The sequence below is a fragment of the Uranotaenia lowii genome, chromosome 3 (assembly GCF_029784155.1).
Source record: "Uranotaenia lowii strain MFRU-FL chromosome 3, ASM2978415v1, whole genome shotgun sequence".
NCBI classification, from domain to species: Eukaryota; Metazoa; Arthropoda; class Insecta; order Diptera; family Culicidae; genus Uranotaenia; species Uranotaenia lowii.
The window spans coordinates 274,197,530-274,223,733 of record NC_073693.1 but is presented as its reverse complement, the minus strand read 5'-3'; the positions used below and the strand labels follow the sequence as shown (position 1 = coordinate 274,223,733).

At 36.2% G+C, this 26,204-nt stretch overlaps 2 protein-coding genes across 2 annotated transcripts in view; one reads left to right on the top strand and one right to left on the bottom strand.

Moving 5' to 3' along the window:
- The window catches only part of LOC129751185 (specificity protein transcription factor 3-like), a 29,377-nt gene extending 14,905 nt beyond the window's left edge, over window positions 1–14,472 (top strand). Inside the window, exon 4 of the mRNA XM_055746546.1 lies at window positions 4–14,472. Coding sequence (XP_055602521.1) covers window positions 4–227 — 224 coding nt within the window. The 3' untranslated portion in view covers window positions 228–14,472. The remainder of the gene's footprint in view (window positions 1–3) is intronic.
- Window positions 14,473–14,582: 110 nt separating this feature from the next.
- LOC129754972 (calcium uptake protein 3, mitochondrial-like) lies at window positions 14,583–26,198 on the bottom strand. Its single transcript, XM_055751246.1, has 3 exons — window positions 26,133–26,198; window positions 25,913–26,070; window positions 14,583–15,615 (listed from the first exon to the last, which is right to left on the bottom strand). Exons 1-3 carry the CDS (start codon window positions 26,170–26,172, stop codon window positions 15,544–15,546), a joined length of 270 nt encoding a protein of 89 aa, XP_055607221.1. The 5' UTR covers window positions 26,173–26,198; the 3' UTR covers window positions 14,583–15,543.
- Window positions 26,199–26,204: the final 6 nt, after the last annotated feature.

Genomic DNA, 26,204 nt, shown 5'->3' with positions numbered 1-26,204 from the left:
CAGGATTCTACCGGAAGGACCACCTGCGCAAGCACACCCGATCGCACATAGCCCGCCGGGTCAAGTCGGAAATGTCCACCCAGGCAGGGAACAGTACCGGAACTACCACCGGAGGAACAACCGGAACCACGACTAGCACCACCAACAGTAATGCCCTGAATAATTCGGCCCTCGCTTCGTCGTTGATGGCCACCAACATGCAGGGAGCACCGGTGACCGCATCCTGAGCCTCGTACAAGGACTTTTGGTAAGGTGTAGGCTGTTCTTCGCGGTTCCCGGTCACAACTGGGAACCGTTAGTACTCGGGCCTAGCTCTAATGGGGGTTGAATCACTTGGAGGAAGTTCTGATCGGTCGAGGGTCGAGGTGATATCAATTTTTAATTTGTTAACTCAAACAGTTGATTGATTGTTTTACAATAGCAAATAGGGTAATGTTACGAACAAATGACTTCCGTTTTCTACAATCTAAATAGCACAATTTCTCCTACACAACACTCAATATCCCACAACACAAATAGCACAGATTTACATTCAAGTTTTACAGAGTACAACATTAAAAACAACAACCAATAGCGAACCTTCTTTCTTCTCCTCGTCGATGCTATGAATTCAAATTTGATCCTTATTGCGCTACTTGAGGGAACGCCGTTTGGAAACCTTACTGGAAAGTCCATAGTTTTTAACCCGGTCGAAGCTGGGAAATGAGCTGAACTCTCAATTCCATTCGACCAACAATCTTGGTTTGAAAACGAGTTTTTCTAAACTAATTCTATATATCTATCGCCGATTAAGACGTTTTAAGAAATATCTAAGTTATTATACGAGTTAAAAGTTAAGAGAATCCCATAAATTGTACTAACTTAAAGTTAAAATCCCTCTATTGTGATGACATCTTTAAATCTAAAGGATAATGTAAAACGATAACGTTCTCGCCACAATAAACGATCGTTTTGCGTTTAAATGTGCAATCTGACCTGACACCTGAAACTCTCCACCGGTTTTTTGCATCATGATATCAATACGTGCTGGATTTATAATCGATAATAGTACTAAGTCCACAGCTTTTTCGGTTTTGAACCGCTTTTTTTTAACACTGTTGTCTGGGAAGTTTTATTTATTATTAAAAAATAATATGTTATGAATCTGTTTTTTTTAAGTTTTTTTTTGTTAAAAATATTTATTTGTAAATGATGTTAATTTTGTTAATTTGAAAATTTCGAAATATTAAATTGCTATTATCGATTACAAATCTCAAATCAGTTATCACAACTAAATTGGTTTGAATCTTTAAGTGTAAAAAACGAGTAAATTATCAAGCTTTTGACATGTGAGTAAATCAATCATTGAATGAGATCGATGTTGTATTTGTTTTCGTCTTAAGTATAGATTATGCATTGCATTCCTTTCCAATCGTTGTAGAACAGGAATGAAAAACAATACTTGTTCGCTTTTTCCATCAATAAAAAAAACAAATAAAAAAACAGCAATAATTCTACCGCAAAAATCTAAAACTTTTTGAAAAGCGTTTCCTTTAAATTTGACGAAGCAAATGTTATGAAACAAAAACAAAAAGAAAAAACTGTGGAAAAGCAAAAACAAAAATAAAACCCAAACATTGCTTGTGAAATAAAAATAATAATAACTTAAAAACAAAAAACCTTGCGGGTGTTTCGAAAGGCTGATGCTGATGCAAATTAGATCTCTAAGTTTGAAAGCTGCTACTGAAATCGAAAGCAAAACGTTAAACTTTAGAAAAAAAAACAAAAACTACAGCTATACGAAATCAATCAGAGAAGAAAAACATCACCCAAACATACATATATACACATAAATAACATATTTGCTCTTAATATAACAATGAAGAAAAAAAACGAGTTGAAGATAGAGATGAAACAAAAGAAAACAAACAACAAGCAAAATCGAAACGCTACAGATATACGAAATACTATGGAATTATATTATACAAAATTGGAGCAAAAAGTGTAATATTTTATTTATTATGCCATGGCTTATATTATTGGGAAAAAAGAAATCCAACGGTTGGTGGAGCTGAAAAAAAAAACTTATGTAGTAGAAGATATCCATAAGCGTACGAAGATATATTTTGTACTGAATATTGTGAAATATATTGATAACTAAGCATTAACTGAAGGAAAAAAGATGTTTAATCTAAAGAAATAAACTATATACATATTTAGAAACCAGAAAAAGCGGTAAGAGTAAAGTATTATATCTATGATATGGCATAAACCTTTTAAATTTTGAACACGGTTTGCACTCGTACGGAAGCAGTTGTTGTGAAATGTTTCGAAAATGAAAAGTTAAAGGAACCGGAATCGGAACAGAAATCGGAATATCTAGATCGGCTTTGTCTACCTAAAGTGAAACAGACAAAAACTAACTCAAAACAGATGAATCTGCTTATCCTACTTTATTAGAAAACAAACAAACAAACAACAAACAGATGGAATACAAAGATAGAAGGAGAAAAGTAAAACTATTACATTATCTCATGCAACAAAAGTATATGAATTCAAAGTACAAAGTAATAACATGAAAAAGAAAGAAGAATAAAGAATACTAAAGCAAACTAATGAAAACTCGTTGAAACAATAGAGAAAGAAAACCTGTAAACTACAACCAAAGTACACAGAAAACAAACAAACAAAATAACACATTGACAGTTACTGCTATCCGCAACTAAACTAACCGAAGCGATGTTCAAAACCGAGAAAATAACTCAGAAAAAAAAAACCTATAACAAAATAACCTATAACTATTTGAAGGCAGAAAGCTTGCAAACGTTGACAAAACTAGAAAAAACCAACTAGAAACCACCAACATTCAGAGAACCAGAGAGAAAATTAAAACATATTTCGTATTTATCTCTTAACGAACCATATAACACATACAAAAAACAAAGCATATAAAACAAGAGAGAGCAAGTTTCATATATTGGTGTGCGTGGAAGGACAGATGACGAAATACACATCTCTCACAACTATATTCGTAGACAGACAGAGATGGAATTATTTTTATTATTTACCGATGCAATCCCTTATTTATCTGAAGGGAAAAGATGAACTATAAACAACAAATTCAACAAACCATGAACAACAGAAGCATCAGATCTAAACTATCTAAAAAGAAAAAAAGATTTATTCAAAATAATCCTACAACGTTTCAGAGGGTTGAGTGTCCAAAACAATAGAAAAACATAAAATGAATGCCACCGAATAGCGAAACTTTTCACTTTATTTTTCATTTTGGGAAACGATATTTTATAACTTATCGATGTCAATAGTTTGATATATTGAGAAACTTAGAAATTTTACTAAATTTTGAAGTTGCTTAGTTTGATTTTGATCTCATACTGAAAATCTGCGCTTCCAGATTCGAGGGCTTAGTAAGACTTGCCAGAATGTTTGAGTTTTTCGGTTAACAAGGAGGGGTCACTCAATGACGTTCAAGTTCGCATTGGATTTGAGCTTCTTTTTCCCTTCAATAACTCAAAACACGATGAGTTGAGGCGAAAAAGTTGTTGAGGGAGGAACCCAGCAAACATGAAATCGTATCAGAAATGATAACTTAAGTCGCTTACAATGGTGTTGCGAATCGCAACTCCAACTGCATAGTGAAAAGATCGTACAAAATGTCATCTGAAGTCAGTTTAAATCGGATATGGCAGATAGTCCGCCATGTTTGTTAATTTTGAAATGATTTTGCTTCCGCGAGAACTTCAAATGAGAAAATCGTCTTCATGTTCTCTCTGCAACCAGCAGTGCATCCAGATGGCTAAAAATCAAATGAAAATTGAGCGAACTGGAAAATATTGTCGCTGGAAACGATTTCAAGGCTATGATAGCAAAATCTTAGGCTCTCTTACATTCTTCCGATCGGTATGAATAAGGTGCCGAATAACGCCCAATTGATGTAGTTTTCGTCGCTTTAGAAAGAAATGAAATTTATGAATGTATATTGCCTCCACTTTGGTGGGCAAATTCTGTTTTTTCAACTTTCATACGATCATTCTTTAATGTATATGGAATGTTTATCAAAACAGCATAAAAATATAACTACAAAAATGTTTGCTGGGAATATAAATCATGACATAAATGCAACAGAATGCCTGCTTCATAACAGAAGTTTTCCAAGTATGCTCAAACAAAGAGTATGAAACTCTTATCGATAAGTTCTTCATAACGCACGCACCAGCTAAGAAACATAAACACGATATTCAATGGTAAATTTTTTCGCAGGAATTACGGTGGTATTTGTTGCGTTTGTTGTTTTCACATTGTGGAAACTTGCAACCAACTCATTTACACCTGAATTAAACCTCTAAAGCATGGATCATCCAAAATCTGGACGCACTGTTTATTATACCATAGCGCTCCTAGTTGTCAGATCTGAAATGTTTTGACAGTACTTTGTTCGGAAATGTTTCCTCTATTAGTGCTGAAAATTTCATAACGATTTGTTTTGTTCCAATAAAGTTACACGTTATGGAAGCCGCGAGGCAAAAATAAATTTTGGACACCCACTTCAAAAACCCGACGTGGTCTGGTTCAAAAATCGTGAAATCTGATTTTGGTCGGCTTCCTGGCCAAAAATTTTACAAAGTTACTGGTCGGGGTGATGTCCCCGCCAAGTTCAAATTCGTTTATGCCGATAGGTTGGCAAGAAAGTGTTTGATCTGGCAAGGTATTTGCAGCTGCGGACGAAAAACCCCGGTTTTTGTGAAAAACAAGACCATGGACTCCGAAATGTACAAGGAGGAGTGCCTGAAAAACTTTTTTTTTCGTACATTAGATCTCACAAAGGACCAGTGAAGTTTTCGCCAGATTTGTAAAGCTGCCACTACAACTAAGAGGTATGTACAGTGGCATCGGGCCAACGGGTGGATTTTGTCGAAAAGGACATCAACCCACCCAACTGCCCTCAATTCCGCCCTATCGAAAAACTTTTGGGCAATTGTCAAGCAGAAGTTGAAGGAGAATAGTAGGACGACTCGGGATGCAACAGAGATGAAGAAATTGTGAAACAAAATGGCAGCTGAGGTCAGTGAATGGGGTGTCCAAACTTTGATGAGTGGTTCTAGACGAAAAGTTCGAAATTTCATCAAAACAACATCGAAATAACTTTTTTCTTATTTTTCCTTTGAAGTGCAAAAAAAACCCTACATTTTGGTTACAAAACATTTTTATTTCGTTAACATAGCTTCAAGATAGATCCTTTAGTTTTAAATTCCATGTGTCTCTTATCTGTTCTTTATCCTTTCGATCTATATTGAGATATAGTGTGTAACGAGTACACTCTTTACTAGTAAAACCAACAACAGAAATTGCTTGAAAACTTGTAAATCAATTGATTAAGAGCCAATTAGAAAGTATATAAAATGAAACAATAATAATAAAATTAATTATTTATAAATTACCTTCACTTAACACATAAAATTAAAATAAAAATTTCGAAGAGTAAAATCAACGCAGAAAGTTGAGCGAATAAATCCTCCTGCCAGGTACCACCCTAAAATAATCATCATTAACATCAGAAGCGCACCTGTAGATGAATTTGATCACCCGACACATTTTTGTAGTAGAAAATATGGCCACAGGTCATCTTCTAGAAGATCACCGTCTGCAAACTTGTTGTGCATCAGGTGAATTACCTCTTTCGGGATGCTTTTGTGCACTATGTGCACCTAAGCTTGCAATTGAAAAACGGCGTGATCTTTGAACTTGGGTTTGGAAGGGGAAGACAAGTCTGCATTGTAAATTTGCGGATAAGAGAGTTATTGGTTTAACTTCTCGATTAGGTCTTCGTATCGGGAAGTTCCGGTACGAAGTTGAACTGAATCACTTACTCTTGTAGTTCAGTTGGGTGAAGACCGTTAAATTCGCGGGCCTCTTAGCTACTTAGCTGAAGATAGCGCAGGAAAGTTTAGTGCTAAAATGCGTAGAAAAAAGTGCTTATTACTCAGTCAGATTCGAGAAGCCCACTACAGCTTCCTCCAGCAGCCGTTACATCGATCATTGGTCCCACCGTGACGATCCGGAAACCCGTCGAGGTGACCCGAAAACCCTCCAAGGCCATCAGGAAACCGCCGGGACGAAACGTCATTCCTGGAGCACGCACGCAAAAGCGCCAAAGCGATCGCGCCGCCTTAGCCCTCGGGAGAGTACATCGGCGGTTCTCCGCCAGTAGCAGCAGAACCGGGAAAACATTATAAAATCCCGTCACGTAAAGCATGGATCACTACAAATCTGGACGCACTATTTATTTTACCATAGCGCTCCTAGTTGTCGGATCTGGAATGTTTTGGCAGCACTTTGCAGAGGAATGTTTCTTCTACCAGTGCTGAAAATTTCATTACGATTCGTTTTGTTTCGAAAAAGTTACACGTGATGGAAGCCGCGAGATGAAAATAAATTTTGAGCAACCACGTCAAAAACCCGACGTGGTTGGGTTCAAAAATCGCGAAATCGTTAAAAATGGTCAAATCAACCGTGTGTAGCGTTCTCAAACGTTTCCGTGAGATGCGTACTATAGATCGACAGGTTCATACCAAGCGTCATAGTGGAATTAAGGATCGGAAACTGCATTTGAAGGTGTTGAGAACGATCAAGGAAAACACAGGGTAGTCGGACTATGACATTGCCAAGAAATTCAACGCCGACCGGTGCACCGTCAGCAGAATTCGTCTACGCGAAGGAATACGATCCTATCGGACCAGTAATCAACCAAACCGGACATTGAAGCAGAATTTAGTAGGCAAAGGGCGTGCCCGCAAGTTATACAAGAAGATTCCAACGAAGTTCGACGGATGCATCTTCATGGATGACGAAACGTATGTGAAGATGGATTTTGGGCAGCTTTCTGGCCAAAAATTATGTAAAGCCACTGCAGTGGTGCACTGCACTGGTCATGGTGATGTCCCCGGCAACTTCAAATTCGTTTTTGCTGATAAGTTTGCAAGAAAGTGTTCGATCTGGCAAGGTATTTGCATCTGCGGACGAAAAATTCCGGTTTTTTGTGAAAAACAAGACCATGGACTCCGAAATGTACAAGGAGGAATGCCTGAAAAACTTTTTTTTTTCGTACATTAGATCTCACAAAGCACTAGTTAAGTTTTCGCCAGATTTGGCAAGCTGCCACTACAGCTAGGAGGTTCTACAGTGGTATTGGGCCAACGGGTGGATTTTGTCGAAAAGGACATCAACCCACCCAACTGTCCTCAATTCCGCTCTATCGAAAAATTTTGGACAATTGTCAAGCAGAAGATGAAGAAGAATGGTAGGACGACTCGGGATGCAACAGAGATGAAGAGATTGTGGAACAAAATGGCCGCTGAGGTCAGCGAATAGGGTGTTCAAACTATAATGAGTGATACTCAACGAAAAGTTCGAAAATTCATCAAAACAACATCGGAATAATTTTTTTATTATTTTTCCTTTGAAGTGCAATAAAAACCCTACATTTCAAGTACAAAACATTTTTATTTCGTTTACATAGCTCCGAGATAGACCCGTTTTAATGCGTCCAGATTTGTAGTGATCCATGCTTTATAAGCAGCTAACGTGAGTACTCGCCCATGCATGGCCAACTTTGTATTGTAACCAGTGATTGAATTTTGCTGAGCATGAATTGATCAACCATCTCTCGCTCAACGCTTTACTCGGAAGCAAAGGTTGCTTTGAGGCAGCGAAAACGACAAAACCGATGATGCATACGCTCTCACATGGCCCGCCTTCAAGAAGCAATATACATTCGAGGCAGCGAATCCAAAAAACCAAACGAATGGCTCTCACTCATCTCCTGTTACATTCTTGACGGAACCGAATTCAAAAGGCAGAGCGGACCCGAGTCTCCTCGTTTGTGCCTGGATCGAATACCCGAGGTTTTTCTGCTTTTGCTATTATTGCACAGCAACCGCACGCAGGCAGCTAGTTTTTTCGTTTCTTTTCCCACCCTCTCCTTGCTCCATACGTTGCGGGCCTATGCAATGCAATAAGTTCGGTTGTTGTCGTTGTTGCCTCAACCTTTGCGGCAAGGTTGAAGATGTTCTCCTCAACGCAGCTATCGGCTTGAGTCCATCAAATTCAATATCGTAAATGCGTATGTGTGCCTCGTCTATTTCATGCATCATGTAGCGACCGAACGTTGAGAGAGTTCGTTCTGAGCAGCGAACGGATAGTGTCTCTCGGAGCAGATCCTCCTCATGGGGGGAGGTTTGAATGAATGTATATGTATCGTCTCCTGTATTACTATACGAGGCCTCAAAGTGTGTATTTTGAATGCCTCTGATGAGAAAATGGTTGAGGATTTCAATCACTGATTGTAACGATTGTTCATGTAGGTACATGACATTCTTCTGAACGGCATGCAACGATAGCTGCTCTGTTGTGTTGTGAGCCTACTTGGTTGAAAGATTCAATTGAGTCATGGCAATCGAAAGATTCCTTTTAATTCAACCACGGTAAATGAAAAGTTCATAAACCGGTATTTCGATAGCAACTTACTACCTACTTCAGTGAGCGTTTTCGATTGATCAATTCTGTGACACATATTCTGTGATAAAATTTCGGCAACTTTGATGGTATCCCCAAAATGAAATGTAGGGGCTCAGCATCCTGAAACATACGCATCATTGCACTGAGTGGTTCAATGTAGCCATACGATGTTCGGTGGATTTGATGTGACAGCAACGAATTAGATCGCAGAGCTCTCGACGGGGCACTGAGCTTTATCACCCTTAGAAGATTTGGCTATTGAACTTATTCCATTCATATTCTTTACAATGAAAGAAGCCTGTTGAGTCTTTCGGCGAACTTCGAGGGTTTCGAGACCCAAAAGCTGACACCGATCCGAATATGCTGGAAGATCTTCGGGATGACGCCAAGGCAGGTGTCGCAAGGCGAATCTGACAAAACCGCTTCTGTACACGTTCAATCCTCCAAATCCAACTTAGTTGATACGGAGCCCAGACCACAGCAGCATGGTCAGTTATAGATTTGACGAGGGCGCAGACAAGGATCAGTGAATTTACGTGACACTTTGGTGAGGAAGCCGAGCTTTGTTGATAACTGAAGAGCATTGACTGTTGAAAGTGAGCTGCGCATCGAGGATCACACCAAGATCATCCACTTTAAAGACCCTTTCAAAAACTGGCTGCCGATACTATAGTCATAAGGGATCGGTGTTTTATTCCGATGAAAAGAGAATCACAGAGCATTTTGATACACTGTTTGTTCAGTCTACACCATTCACCAAAGTGGTTCAGCAGAGACCGTGTAACCAATTTTCGTTCCGTCTTCTTGGCTTGTAATCAGATCGTTGAAAAATAGCGCAAATAATAGTGGTCCCAAATTACTCCCTTGGGGGACGCCAGATCGATTGGTAAAAGGATATGAAATGCTAGTGCCGTACCTGATCCTTATGCAGCGCTCGGTGAAAAAGGAATCATGTTGTCATGAATGCCAAACTTGGCAAGCTTAGCGAGCAAAATCTTATGGTCAATCGCGTCAAAAGCAGCTTTGATATCTGCATACACCGCATCGACTTGTTTTTTTTATTTTCTAACTGATTGAGGCAAAACGACTTGTATTCTATGAGGTTAGTACTCACCGATCTACCAGGCATGAAACCATGCTGTCCAGGGGCGATGTACTGCGATGAAGCGCGTAAAAGTGCCTGGCCAACAATTATTTCAAAGAGCTTAGACCCTGCAGACAAACTGGTAATACCACGATACTGCTTAACGTCTCGACGATCGCCATTTTTGAACACCGGAAACATGAACGAAATTTTCCATTTGTGTGGAAATTTTCTTTGGCAAGGAAAGAGCTTCGATGCAGCGACGATAGATAACAGCTATGTTACACTCTTTAAAATTCATCTCAACCAGCCACTCTTTTGCTTTAAGTGAACTCACGAACACCCACATATATAGGATCTCAGTGAAACTTCATGTTTCTTTGAAGAGATCTAAATTCTACTTAAGACTAAGCGTACATCTTTCAAGGATATAATGGCTAGCATTTTACTAATGCTAACACCACCAACCCACAGAAAGAGTTCTATGTTTGCCGTGACCAAGACTTGATCTCATGACCTCTGGCTTAGAAGACTTGAACGCTATCTTCTAGGCCACGGTCGGCGGAACTCATCCCTAGTTCACCGGGTGTCACGTAGAACACCCGGTGTAACTCTGAGTCACTGAGCCGCCTCATAGTAAACTAGAGAAACGGACACACTGGCTTTACTGTATTAAACGGCAATACCTCTGCTCTTGACGATTTAGGATCTTATGTACCCTCTAAATAATCAAGGCCTATCCTTGTTTCAGTTGATTTTTAGAACTTTTATTATGGTGTGATTTGAGCAAAAATACAGTTTAAAAAAACCCAACCCTAACCAAAAACAAACCAAGAGTGAACTTGTTCGACCAGATTTGGCCCACTGTATCGAACTTATTTTTGAAAAACCCGACAGCCCATAGTTACCGAAAAAAAAAGAAAAAAAAAGACGGGTCCTGTCATCGACATTTCCGGAGGTCACTTTTGTTTTGGCAAATTGGAAAGAAAAAAGTGTGATGCTCGGTCGGTAGTGCGGAGGCTTTTGGGCCTGCGAGTCTGCACCCGGGGAGAAAGATTCGGGGCTTTTGCTTCGCATCCACACGGAGAAGAGAAGCGGCGAACGTGGCACAGATGGCGACTCCATCATCGCCGGCTTCGGAGCCAGTACATCGACAGTGCCGTCAGAATAATTGGGGCGTCGGCCCACGGCAATCAACAACTCCAGCAATCATATCCGGCACGGCAATGTCGGGCGTCGCCATCGGTGTGATACCAGCCACACCTCCGGCTGCGTGGGAAGTGCTGCACCAGCAGCAGAAACGACAGCTCTAGCAGCAGCATGGCCAAACCGTCGAGCGTCTCGGAGGTAAGTACGAGGTAGACAGTGGGACCATGCATGGTTCCTCAGGAAGGTGCCAGTCGGACGTGAGCCGTAAGTGGAATTTGAATGAAACTACACTCTAATAAAATGACCAGAATAGTCGGGAGATTGGGTGGGTAAAATAAATCGTGGTCAATTAGGATATATTGACAGTTTTACACGAACACCAGCTTAGCAGGAGGCCTCAGCCATAACCTCAAACCACGGGAGAACAGAATCGATTTTTGAGAAGGGCGCACGATAAACGCGTTTTTTCCGGTACTCATATCGACAAATTCGCCCTGTGGAAAAACGATACACGGTGTTCGTGTTTTGATTTTTTTGGGCGTTCAGGGTTGCCAAGTGCATTGATATTTGGAAAATGATTATATTTTTTAATTGCATTGTTATTGCATTGTTATTGAAAAACCTTTTCATAAGTACTGAGAATTTGCAATATTCCCGTAGATTTCTAGAAAAAAATGAAATGCAATTAAATGCGTAGAAATTGATTGCAACATTTGTCTGAACGGAATAACAACTGCCTGTATCGCACACTTAAACGATGTAGCGAATTATGTGGATTTGTTTATAATAATCAGAGCATGCAGGAGATTATTTCCAAAGTCAACATAGACGGGCTTTCATTAAATTACTTTTTTTGTAACAGTTAATGATTTGGCATTCGTTTAGAAGATAGAAACTAATTTTGAATCTATCAAGCAGTATATGAAAACATATTTCAGATGTTTTAAATTCACCTTAAAAATTCATTAGAAAAATATGGCTTATCTTCATCGATTTTGGGACGCCTCATGATGAATTCAAACGTTTAGCTGTTGACATTCAAAAAATTTAATCAATTAAGAAATATTATAATTAGTTGAAATCAAACAAATACTGATTTTAGTAACGCACCTAGCATCACTGGTGAGGCCGCCAGCAAATCAAAGTTTGAGGTTATGGCTGAGGCCAATTCTTTGCCAATACTATCGTCCGTATATACCCTTATAGTAAAATTAACCTCATTCTTTCGATGCATTAATCTTGGGCTGGCAACGCCAGGTTTTTGGATCCACGACTTTTTCAGCCAGTAGTTTTTTTCCGATCGACTTTCTTAGAGTTATCCTACACTGATTCAACTTACTGTCAACCACTTTTTGTTTACTGTCTAATCAGGTATCAGAAAATTGTTAGGCTGAAAATGTAAACACGATACTCGAGAGTAGATTCCTGTTGTGAAAATACAACGGCACTTGATTTCTTGAAGATGCCAACGATAACAATGCCGTTGGGTTGTCACAATAAAAGAACGGTGATCGCGCAGCGCAGAGGTAGTCTAGTGGATTGGCTGGCGCGAGTCTGGTGTTAAGCCTGGCGCACTGGGCGCGATTCCCGAAATCGGAAACAAAACTTTTGGATTCGAACTAGGTCAGGGGGGGTGACAGAGATTGATTCCCTGACGACAACTATGCAATGGCGTTAGGTAATCACATCTAGTTAACGGTGATCCTGTTTAGTATACCGTACTCCATCGAATGACTTTCAACAGTAATTCAGAATGAAATGGCATTAGACGCCAAGATGCTTAAGATTTTTCGTTTAAATTAATTAGAGATTTTCATTGACTATGATATTACTGACAGTGTACCCGATACAGGTGTTCGGTAATTAGTTGCTTCAAGAATAGAATCTAAGATGGAAGGTGTTCCTATAACAAATCACTTAGAGTTCTAGTGGTTTTTAGTATCTAAACGCATAATAATTCGAATACTTAACGCTTCCTTGGTATATTTGTAGCTTTAAACTGAGTCGATTTCGGGTCTTTTTGAATTTCTCAAACCCTGGAGTCTAAAAAACTTTGTTTTGGTTCAAAACTCATCCATAATTTTTGCTGAATTTTTAAGAAACGTTTACATGAGTAAATTTGAAAATTTGAACTTTTAGTTTGTATTGGAAAATTGAATATTTTGTACTGAAAAATCAGCATAATTTTTGTTTCTTCTGTGGGACCGAGCCGTCGTATGATTTTTGTGCCAATTTATAAATTCTCTTAAGCAAATTTCTGCTGAACAACTTTGTTGAAGACTGAATCTTCGTATCTTATTAGGCAAGCAATTACCTTCTAGTATATCATATCTATTACTAGAAAGTTACCTTTGGGAACAGCTCTGTCGATTTCCACATTAGGAGTTCGGATGTAAACACAGTACTCAAGTGTAAAATCATCGTTAAAACTATGATTTTAATTTACTCTTCAGTAATGGTTTAAGGAAAACCTCAGTTATTTTACAAACCATTATCATTGTTTTAATGTTTCATGCCGATCTCTGCACTTCTTGAAAGTATCTACTCAACGTTTCTACAAAGTGTTCGAAATGTTTAAGTGGATACAGGCAAGACGGGCTTTTAAGTCGTATGAAAATAGAGTAAATCGACTACATTTAACTGGAAAAATTGTAGACTCACAATATTAAACTGATGACATCGACTAGGAAGCTTAAACTTCAGTTGCTCTTAAAAAAAAGTTAAGTAAATAGCAGTAAAATCTTCTTTCTCACTTGCATACATCTATTTTTATTTTATTTTTTCAAATTGACAAATCTGCTATGATTTGCGACTTTTAATTCAACTTTTGCTTAATTTATCCTCCAGCTATCTGATTCAAAACACTTCCAATCAACTTTTCACAAAGCATTATAGTTTTTCAGTCTGGAAAAGGACAATTCTACAAGGCTACGGAAAAGGCCAAACAAGTGGCATGGCACAGCGAATGAAAAAAAAGCACTAATACGGAAATGAAACACGCAAAAAATGATTCAGAAACGGACAGTTAGTATCCAGTAACGGGAGGACGACGAATGTAACGCACCGACTTTAAATGCGCAAAAAAAAGTATTACCTACTGCATATACTTGGGGACTTAACATTGAAAGTGGAGGAAAAATAACGCGTACAATACAATACATACATATATTTTTATACAAGTATCTACTTTAATCCGTATATTTTGTAAGTACATATAAGTAAGAACACGTGGCGAACACCGTGAATGTTGAAGCAAAACCAACAAGAGGAAATAATCAATCGAAAATGAAAGGTGGAGAATGCGGGCAGGATTTTAAAGACACTAGTAAAGCAGGTGAATCGAGAATTTAAGAAAAACTCACTCATCACCAAACAGGCCGTGAATGGCAAACGGAATTCAGTGTTATCGTTTAAAATATTAATGAGAATCGACTTATTTGAGATGCTTAAAACCAAAGTGAAGAAAAAAAAATTGATAAAGCTGAACATAAGTTGATCATTGAGCGAAAAAATACATGTTACGAATTGAATATGAAACAAGAAAAAAGGAAAACGCCATTAGCCAAAACAGCTAAATAGAACACAAAAGACGCAATCGTGCAACCAAGCGATTCCTCCTAATAAGATCAACTATTTTTAGGGTTTTACTGATTTATTGAACAGAAATGTGTAACCTGTAAGGTATAAATTGAAGCAAAACAAAACAAAATAATATATACGATACATTTGTGCTTTTTTCTTAAAGTTTTGTCGTTTTTTTTTTCCTTAGAATGTGATGACAAATTCCTGAATATTTTTTCGGCTTTCTTTCAAATTGAAAAAATAACACATCGTCTAGTTGGCATCAAACATTCCGTCTAACGAAGGTTTTATTAGAGTTTTGAGAAAATTATTTTCAAAGCTAAGAGGTTTTTGAGGTTAGGTTATTTGTATGGGTGATTTTGTGCATTCAGTTGGAAGTTGAGAAAACTTTCAGTCGCGATAGAATTTCCTTGGGCAGTATGCTTCAACTGAAATGCCTAAATTGTACGACTATTATTTTATGAAAGAGCCATATCTTCAATGTTTTTGTTATTATGATATTGGATTTTGTATTTTATGATTTAGCAAACATACATAACTCGCTAAAGAGTTTTTGAAATAAAAGCACCATTAAACGTCATATGAAAGAACATATAACTTTTAAAAATAAATAATACAGTGATATAAAATGTTTTCTTTAATTTTATGAGACTGTTTTGTAATTGCTTCTGGCATTGAGGGTAATTGAACAATTTTTGAACATGAATGCTGGTAAGAAAGAATTTAGATAACATTTTTCAACAAAGATGAAACAATTACTTCTTGAAGTATTTGATTTTTTAACGTCATTTTTTAGATTTAACCGTTGTTTGTTATTTTTAAAAATTTAATAATAAGAAAGTTTATGCTTAACTACTTGGAAGGATGATTTATATTTATGAAGTAAAATTAAAAATTAATGCTAATTCATTGCTCTAAAAACAGTTTAAAAAATTAGGGCTCTAATCAAGTTATACGAAATTTTCTTGTAGATAGGATGTTAAAAACAACAAATTGAAACAAGATTAAACCATTTTTGATTTACTAAATTAACAAATTGCACTCAAATGGTTTTCGGTAAGATCGATTACAGGATAGGTAAAATTTAGCTATCATTTGATTTGTAGAATTTTTTTTTTGAATTTGGCTAAGTGCATTAACAACATCAACAATACACAAGAAGACGCGCGCAGCGCAAGATGCTCGAAAAAAGAGAATGATCCATCTTTTATCCCTTAAGCATTTTGTCTCATTTCCTGCTTGAGACAGTGCTTGAAGGCTTCCCAACCCTCGGATTTGACGTTGGACTGAAAAGAAAAGAAAAGAAAAAAAAACAATTATAGTTTTTAATAAATTTTTCACAGTTTCATGATAAATTAAAAATAAACATTTTAGAACAATAGAAGTTTTTAAAAGATAAGTGTACTCACCTATCGAAAGGACACAACAGAGAAACGAAACCAAAAGCGAAGACAAACAAAGCCAAGAAGGTACATATATTCGTATAGGAAATGTGATGAACGAATTTGGAATTTTGATTGGCCGAACTGAAAAACAAATCTTAAACAAAAAAAAAAAAAAAACAAGACAAACATACTGGTACATAACAATTTTGAATTCCGATAGAGTGTTGCCAATCGGGTTGTATTTCACTTGATTAAGTATAGGAAAATTTTAATGGATGGTTAGTAGCTTGCTTAAAATTTAACTGTTCATGCGTGTGTGTGGAATGGTTTGCATAATAAAATAGATAGACACATTCTCATAACAACGATTATTTTTAATTTAAGACATAAAAAAACCTTTAGTATACTTACCGATACAAGGAAAAGTGAAGTGAGGGAAACAAATTTTAAAAGAAGGATTGAAATTCAAACTGAAGAACTCAACAAATATTATTACTCTTTTTACTTGTTGTCCGCATTTGAAATCTAAAATAAAAGTCTAAAAATCTAAAATTTCAGTTCTTTCCCATGAGATCCAAATTTAAAGAATCTTAGTTTAACTCTTCTTAACTCCTTTACCATCTAGAAGTAAACGATGTCAGCTGGAATGTAATTAGTTGAAAAATGTACCGAAATGTACAGAAAACGGCAATTGCTGAAAGCGAGGTTTTTCACCGCATTTGTAACATGTGGAGTACGTTATATAGTTCGGTAATTTCTTTTATGGCCAAGAGACTGTAATTGAAGGGTGTTTGGATCAAAAAGTGGTCAACTTAAATTCACCGTAGGTTTCATTAAAATTCATATAAAAAATATGAACATTCCTCATTTTGTACGTGTGTGTGTGTGTGTGTGTAAAATGGTGCTTCTACTTGGATTTTGACATTAGATTTTTAGCTATCACCAAGGTATGTATATATAGGAGGTGCTATTTAGGCTATGCAACTGTGGAACTCCTCGCCTACTTACTGTCAAAGTCGGAGAACCACGTGTTTCAAAAAGCTTTGTTTATCACTTATCAAAATGGCTTCCAAGCAAGAGGAGTTACGAATCGAAATTTTGTACATACGTCGCAAAAATACCATTTACTCGCATGCAGAAATAGCAAAATAAAAAAATAAATAAATTAAACTAATCCTAGCCGGTAAACACTTAAATTCTCAAAATTTTCCACTCCGTGGGAATGTTCATCGAACAAAACTTGTGTTCCATTGGGAAGATCGAACCTCCAATACAGACGTTTCTAAACCGTAGGACTTTATTGGCAGTCTAACTTTCTTATTTTTTCACATTGTTTCAATTCTTATAATAACTTTATCATGAAGGAAATATTTTTTTACATTTTTTGAAAATTGCATGGACACACGGGCTAAATAGCTCAATTTCAGCATTTTTCAGTTGCAAATATTGAATATAAGCTACCGTCAAACGGTGCATCAACAGCGGGGTTAGATGCAACATTTGTATACCACAGCACTGATATAATTTTAAATTTTATATAACGTAATCGAGTTATCTTCTAATGGATACAAAATGATGATGACATAATTTTCCACATCTTAAGCTAGTTTTTGATTTCCATTCGAAATTTAAAAAAATCATCAGTAAATGTACAAATTTTAACAATTTTCGAAGCCGTAAAAAACTTTAAACAGTATGACGGATTGGCTAAAAGATATCAACTATAATCTTTTTGCTGGTTTATTTATCCTATTCCAACACAGTTGGTGTAAAAATATTTTTCGAACAATCACCAAATTTTTTAAATAAATACTTTTATAATTCAGTTACCTGCCTGGGGAAAGATGCAACAAAATATAAATCAAAGAGACACCTTGAAAACCTAAGAATAAGATAATTTTTGTTTTTCTTTTTTTTCTCATGAAGTAACAAATTATAAACAGACATGTATACTACGGAGTGTTCATTTTATAAAACGGACACCTAGATGTTACGATAAAAAGTTGACGTTTAACCCAAATTTGATGAAACTGGTTTCATCGTGTGTAAAAGTTTGTTGGCAAAGCACTGACATTTTTTTTGTGAGAAAGCGACTGGATTTCGTAAAATGGGACGAATTGATAAAGAAAACCGTGTTTTTATAATTCAAAAGTACTGCTCAGATGGACTATCGTGTAGAAATATTGCAAATGCAATTTATCAAATCATCGGGAAGTTTGGAGAGCACCATACTCTTGAAGATTTGCCAAGATCCAAAACCAGAAGAGGCACAGTGAATCCACAAATCGAGAAGAAATGTGTTAAGCTTTTGTTGTCACTTGAACAAAACTCTGTTCGAAGAACTGCCAAGAAACTGAAAATTTCCGTTGGGACCGTCCAAAACATAAAACAAAGGAACCACATTAAGACCTATAGGAAGCAGAGACATCCTAAACGGAGCGCGAAACAGCAACGAACGAGCGAAGCAGCGATGTTGGAGACTGGATACGATTTTGAAGAAGCAAAGTAACCGTTGCATTTCGATGGAGGATGAAACTTATTGCAAACTGGACACAGCCACTCTTTCTGGGCCGCAATTTTTCAACGCAATTATTGGTAAGGAGGTACCTCATGATAAGCGATCCATTGAAATCGAAAAGTTTGGCATAAAAGTGCTTGTTTGGCAAACCTATCTGCTCTTGCGGAGAAAGAAGTTCGCCATATTTCACAACAGGTACCATCAATGGTAAAAATTATCGTAAGGAATGCATCGGAAAATGCCATGTTCATCTTTATCGTCATCATACATGCCCACCATTGTTCTGACTTGACCTTGCTTCCGCAAACTACGCTTCAGCTACTCTCAAACTACTGAAACCCTTCAAGAGCCGCAGCCCATGGCGTAGAGGATAGCGTTCAAATCTTATAAGCCAGCAGGCATGAGATCGAATCCCGGTCACTGCACACATAGTGGGTTGGTGGTTTTTAGCATTTGTAAGATGCTAGCCTTCATATCCTTGAAAGATGTACGCTTAGAGTTAAGAAAAAGGAATCTCTTCGAGGAAACATCAAGTTTCATTGAGATTCTGTATGTGTTTGTGTTCGTTAAAAACAAAGAAAGATATGTTTTGTTGAGAAAGAAGACAATCCGCCAAAATGTCCTGAGCTGCGCCCGGTAGAGCGTTACTGGGCAATCATCAAGCGCAATCTTCGGGAGGATGGTAGAGAAGCACAGTCGATCGACGAGTTCAAAAAAAATGTGGACAAAAGCCAGCCGAAAAGTCAAGCCGGAAACTGTAAAGAGGCTCATGAGAGGAGTTCGAGGAAAAGTGCACCAATTTTAACGTTGAAAACTTTTGGTTGAATTTCTCACTTTCTGCTTGTTCTGGATTAGTTTTGCAATGTTTTACTAAAAACTCTATGTAATTTGATCAATAAATGAATAAGATATTGTCAAAACAAAGTGTCCGGTTTTATAAAATGAACATTCCTTATAGAAAGGCAACAATATTTTTCTTCAATTATTTTTTCGTTATTATAAATTATTGCCTGATAAACATGATTTAAATAGAAATTTAAAAACTCTGAAATTAAGAGAATCAAATTGATTTTTTCTGGGATAACCTTTCAGTAAATTTTAAGCTTCATGATACATTTTTGACTTCAAGTCCCGATTTTGGCAGAAAGCATTTCTTAATCCCATTTTTTTTCTTAATAAAAAAAAAATAAAACTTGCTAGACCGATTCAATTGAGAAGATGCATTTAAATTTTAGAATCACATTTCACATTTTCCCGTTCTAAATCCACCAAATTTTTTTTATAAAACAATAATCCAAATGCATAACAATAAAGCTATTGCAAAAAAGAAATCGAGTATTAAATGTTACGGATTTATAAATTCAATTTAGAACGTTGAATCTCTAGAGCTTCTAGCAATAATAATTTCTTAGTGAGTGTTATAACTATTGTTTATTTAGAATTTTCAGAGTCAAGCAGGGATAGTTAGTATCGAAGGCTAACTCTACTTAAATATCAAGAAATTAGTGCTATGGCGATAGACAATTAAATTCAGTTCCAGAGTTCAAAATATAAACTCACAATAATAATTTGAATTATCCCGTTGTCATTCGAATATTTTTTCGGCAATCACTTTAATGATCTTGAAGTGATTTTTGACTAACTTGGTTGGGTTTTAAGATTCGCGCCAATCATATCATATCCCGTGCGTAAATTCGCTTCAGAAAAAATAGCTCTGCTGATTTCTTCCGAGTTGAATAAGTCATGTGCAGATTGATGAGGCTCAGCCTGACAACCTGATAAGCCATTAAATTTCACTAATTTTGAAAAAATGACTTATTTTGCCTGATTTTTGCGAATTTGATGAAAATTGGGTAGTAAGGAACTGGATTAGGTAGCATAGCTGACGTAAAAAAGTGAAAATATAGAGCGACGACTAATAAAAGGTCATCACTTTGAGCAAAATATTCCCACCCTAATCTATTTATTTTTTTAAATAGCAGATTTTTTTAAAAATATTTTAAACGTTGTTTCTCTGACACAAAATCATCTCGACAAATCTGAATCCCTGATTGAATGAATTATAGTAAATTGATTTGAAATCAGCTTTCAGTTTTCATGTAGGTTTTTTAGTTTATCAGTTATCAAAGATGATTTATTTTACCCAATCCTGACCAATTTAAAAATTTCTACTCGCCACACATATCTCCAAAACTAGAGGGTGATAAACAAAAACCTAAGTTTTTTTTTTGTTTGGGCTCAAAAAATGCTGTTTCCCTTTGTTATTACCTCAAATTGTTAAAAATCTAGAATGAGAACTTGAAATTCAAGAGCAAATCAATGAATTTGATTTTAAAAGTCCAGGGTTCTGAATCATATATCATTATTTTATCTCAGAATTCAATTTAGATCTAGAAATGAAACTCTTCGACGAAAATTTACAATATAAAGTGATTGCAGAATTGATGATAACAGTTAAAATCAGTTTTAAATTTTTAGGAATTTTTATCATAAACTTATCTCAAATCATTAAAATTTCGTTCTGTTAACCATGCGTAAATATGAAGAAGATCTAAATAAATAGATAATTGAAACATTTCGTGGAATTTTCAGCATTTCAACAACAACTGTATTATTTTCATTTAAAAAATGACATTTATAAAGAGAGATTTCCCAATAAGCTGATAAGTCGTTTTTTTGACTACTTCTTAATATACAAATACGAAAATCACTGTTTTATCCTAAGGGTGCCAGATTTTTCTCAGAACGTATCCGGGCCGGATAAATCCGGACAATTTTATATACAAACCTGGCAAAATTCGGGCAGTTATTACAGGGATTACATAAATAATTAAAGATCGAAAATTCGGGCAATATCCGGGCAAATTTGACAAAACCCAGAAATTACTCAACATAAATCAAGAAAAAAAAAGGAATTTTGTTTTTATCAAAACTCTTCGACAGATTTTAAATCATATTTTAGACTTCCAAGAAACCTTTTTATGATTTTTTTTATAAAACTTGCTCTAAAAAATTTACAATACAATTTGTTTTTTTAATTGGTTTTGAAGTGAATATCTGTTTTATTATTGAATTATAAATTCTTAGATTGAAATTGTATCAAAGGATACCGAAATAAGTTTAAATAGAGAATGAGTTTTCTTCTCTAATTTTGATTTGGTTCAATGTGATCAACTTGGAGGACAAGAGCGGTGTGCAGCGCCCTCCCCTCCCCTCTCACTTTCAAAATGAACGGCTTTTTTTTATTAAAGTTTTGTTTTATTAGTCCTCTCCACCAAGAGCGAGCTCTAGGAACGCGCCTGCATGGAGTGTTATGACGCATAAAACATTTAGGTGGTGCCCGAGGATATGAACCTACCCAGTAGGTGCACCAAAACTATTGGGCAAAAGATAAGCAGAACGAAGACCCAAAAAACTGTTAGCAGCGAGAATATAGTGTCAATTTTCCGGCCAGTTTTTCGTTCCCGGGAATCGGGAAATCTAACGGCCAAATTCTCGGGAATTTACGGGATCCCGGGGTCCCGGGAAATATTGGGAAACATGTAAAATGTACGTACCGTAAACTGGGGGAACTTTGATTACTTTTTTCAATCATTTTCGAATATTTTGGAAGGGGTTGCTCTTTCGTAATACCTTAAAGCTTTAAAACCCTTATTTGATGCCATTAAGCACAGAAGGCTCAAAACATCGATAACTGTATTTTTTTGTTTGGACTCAATTGAATTTTTCAACGTTTTCTTTCAAAAACAAATATACTCGAAAGATGGACAATGTTGCTGCATACATTTAGGGGCAAAAATTATAAACCTTTCCTAATATTTTTGGCCTCAAAAACAAATAAAATTTTACCTTCATGCAATTCCCCAAGTCCTCGTACTATTCCCATGTTCTTTGTTTCTTCAAAATGAACCATTTGATAGGGGTTTTAGCCATTTTTCTATTCGGGCTTTTTCATGGAAAATGACCGTTCGTTTTCATTATCCAAAAATTCTCATCAAATGACCATAAAAATACCACATAAACTAAACCTAAATCGAGAAAAAAGTTGAACTTTCACATAAAACAACCCATTTGCTCCTAAATGCTTAAATTTGATCAGGAGAGATGTTTGTTTGTAAGCCTTCAAAAAACCAGATAAGGTACACCGGGGCAAGTGCAAACTCGGGGCAAGTGCAAACGTTCAACTTTTCTCTGTTACAAAAAAAGTAAAAAATATTTCTTCTTCTAGAAATTGTTGTTTAAACCCAAACAAACAATCTGATATAGATAAACTAAACATTCTTTAAATTTTTAAGATAAGTTAACCACCGTTAATTAATTTTGTAAATTTTTATTTTTCGGCATATCGGTGAAAAGTAGTTATGAAATTGATAAAGATGGATAGAGAAGTGAGGAGAAAATTAACAGATGTTGAAGAGAGCGAAAGAGCATTTTTGCGAGGAAACTTATTAACGTACACCATACTTTACCCTGCAACATTTCATTATTTAGGAGAAGTAGTACCGGGATAGAGGTGGCACTACCTTAACCTATACAATGAAATCTGGTTGGTCCGAAGTCTACATGTGGTGAACACGTATACTCCGGACGGGCTCGTCCGGAGTATACGTGTTCACCACATGTAGACTTCGGACCAACCAGATTTCATTGTATAGGTTAAGGTAGTGCCACCTCTATCCCGGTACTACTTCTCCTAAATAATGAAATGTTGCAGGGTAAAGTATGGTGTACGTTAATAAGTTTCCTCGCAAAAATGCTCTTTCGCTCTCTTCAACATCTGTTAATTTTCTCCTCACTTCTCTATCCATCTTTATCAATTTCATAACTACTTTTCACCGATATGCCGAAAAATAAAAATTTACATTCTTTAAATTTTTCACTAAAAACACGGCACTGTTTGATCACACACGAATTCAAGTACGCACTAGACATGAACAGTGTGTTTTTGTTTTGCATATTTTGGCTACAAAAAAGGACATTCAAATCCGAATTATCGTTAAAAGGTGAGTGTTTGAGACCGATATTCAAGTGAAAGCAGAAAATTTATGATAAATTTTCAGTACACCCCGAAAGTTGTGAAAATAATATTCGCTCTTGTTAACCCACACTGCGGGGCAAGTGCAAACGACACTACCGGGGTAAGTGCAAACGCACCTTTAAGCCATGTAACATCAGCCATTTCAGAAAATTTATCACCAAAATGGTTCAGCATTATATTAAAATGGTCAGAAGGGGTATCCAAAGTGTTGTATCTGAAGCGGATGTTCAAAGTTCTGTAATGCCTTAGTAAATGAAGGTCTTTTGCATAAAACAACAGTCGCCAAAAATGGAGTTCCAAAAAGTTATCAATATTGCAAGAAAACAGCAAACATATTAATGAAATTTGATAAAACGTATCGGAACATGTATTCAATTCATTTTAAGACCGATACACTGACTCATCTGCGAATTAGTTTGGAAAAAGTATTGCGTTTGCACTTGCCCCCATAAACGGGGCAAGTGCAAATTTTGAAATTTTTTCACAAAAGCACCGTTACTTTTTACCAACATTTTTTAATTTTTCACTTCCAACGGGAATATGTTGAGAACTATTTTAGTGATGCAACGAACGATAATTGATAACTTTTGAACATATACATATTTTTCTAGGACATGTGAAATTTGAACTATGGTGAAAACCGTTTGCACTTGCCCCGGTGTACCTTATTTCAAGATTTTGAAATGATATTTTAAGTAATATACTAAATCTCCTAATAGAAACCAAATTTAGGTTATTGGTAACTCAATTTACAGGCTTTCAAATGTAGTAAACAGTTTTTAGATATTTTAACTTTATACATAGTTAATGATGATTATCTGCAAAAATTTCATGTTGATCAAAGTTACCCCGCTGATCAAAGTTCCCCCAGTTTACGGTACTTTGATTGAAATACAGCTGATTGAAGCTTTGTTGAATGCAATCTCGAATGTTTTCCTAATTTATAGCTCTTACTTAATTTTTTAATTTGAATTATTTTACTCTTCAATATATAATCTATTATTATATAAAAAACATATAAAAATTTTTATAAATTGAACTTTGCAAATGTAGAAACCATTCAGTTTGTTGCAGTTTATTGGCCATACAACTGATCAAGTCATTGTTGTTGAATTGTAAGAATGATAACGGGTTGAGAAAAATTTGCTGTTAGACATTCTGAAAAATAAAATAAAAGTCCCTTATAGATATTATTCACGGATATTGTGCACTAGCCGAAGATACAAAATGCCAAAATTTATTTGGATGCTTATCATATTGAAAGTGTAATGTTATATTTTATTATTAAAATCCATTTTTACTTTACCTTTCTTGCACACATATTCGTATCTTGAACACCCCCTGGGCTAAAGCGTGTTGCAAAGACTTCACGTACTTATCGTGAATTATCTTTGCTCTTAAGCATATCTGCTGATACAGAAAAATTCAATCAAAAGCTTGAATAATCTATGCGAAAATCAACTTTTTAGCTTCACAACCTTTAATACGTTCTTCACTTAACATGTCGTTCAAACGAAAAAAAATCGTTCTTGAATAAGAGTTCAGATATGATGTTTTATGAGCCATGAATATTGTTACTTTTGAGAAAGTACGTTTCAGATTTTTTATCTAAGACTACATTATCAATACCTATCTATTTAAAGATTTTTGTTAAACTCGCTGAAATTTGAAATAATCTAAAAATCGAGCCGTGCAAGAAATACTGTGTCGGGAATGCCCGGGAGAGGAAACTAAATTCCCGGGAAACGAGAATTCCAGATTTTTTTTTTAACTCCCGATATTTTCCGACCGGGAATTCTCGGGGTGGACACTCTAAGCAAGAAACAGTTCAAAGCAAACTTTCGTTCGGAATGTTAACTGAATATTTTTTCCGTCTTTGATACATATTGAACTTGAAAGAAACTTTGATTTTTAAGTAAAAAAAATTGATTTGCGCGCAATTTAGTTTGACCACTTTTTGATCCGAACACCCTTTATGAAAAGTAACAATTGCCTATGGAACAAAAAAGTTTCACTGAATAAGTTTTCAGTAGTTATCATCCGAAAAATGTATCTCAATATATACCGAACAAATGGTAAAATGGTTTCCGATACGTGGTTTTCCACCGAATATTCGCCGAATTAGCCGAACGACGGGTAATAAAAACCGCAAAACTGATTGTTTTTACCGATCAATTTTCTCCGAACAAACAGTGAAAGTTCGATCAATATCTAGTCGGTAAAATGAATATAGTTAATTTATACATAGAATACGAAGTTAAAATTTTAAAATAATATGCCAACGAATGAATATGAAAAATGTTGAATGTTGAATGTCGTGTCTATCTCTGTTCTCTGTTCTTTGTGATAAGTTTCGAGATGTTCAATCTTCCATGGGTAAAAGTGCCATTAAACCCTATAGTATAATGAACTAAATCTTCTACCTCACTCTTCCTTGTACTGTTCCGTTACCATCTCTACCGATATTCCCGGTCCGGATGATACCCGTGATCCGGATGGTAGTAGAAATAGAGCAAATACCGACGCAGTCGCCTGCAAGCCCGTGATCGCATATGCAACAGCGGCCGAAACTCGCTACCATGCTCCGTTTCCTTATCGATCTCGTCCAGATAATCTTCGACCACGTGCTCGAAGTGACTTACTTTGAAACCTCGATGAACGCGATCCTTCATGATGGCAATGAACTCCTTGTAGGACAACAGCCCATCTCCGTCCTCGTCGAAGATAGCGAATACGGTGTCGATAAGGTGCTTGTTCAACTCCGACCCGGTGCAGATCTTTACTGCACGACCGAATTCGTCTGAAAATTGAGAAGAAAACGGTTAGAAAGACGTTCCTAACACTTTTTGATAAGAGAGATACCTTTCGAAATCGGTTGATCAGCCAGCGTGTACATTCTCATTGCGATCGAGAAGTCATCTAGATTGTTGAGAA

Coding starts and splice junctions, on each gene's coding strand:
- LOC129754972 (XM_055751246.1), bottom strand. CDS start 26,172: ATGAGAATGTACACGCTGGCTGATCAACCGATTTCGAAAG. Junction 26,071..26,132: donor TGATCAACCGATTTCGAAAG/GTATCTCTCTTA, acceptor CTCAATTTTCAG/ACGAATTCGGTCGTGCAGTA. Junction 15,616..25,912: donor GCGTTCATCGAGGTTTCAAA/GTAAGTCACTTC, acceptor TTTTCTTTTCAG/TCCAACGTCAAATCCGAGGG.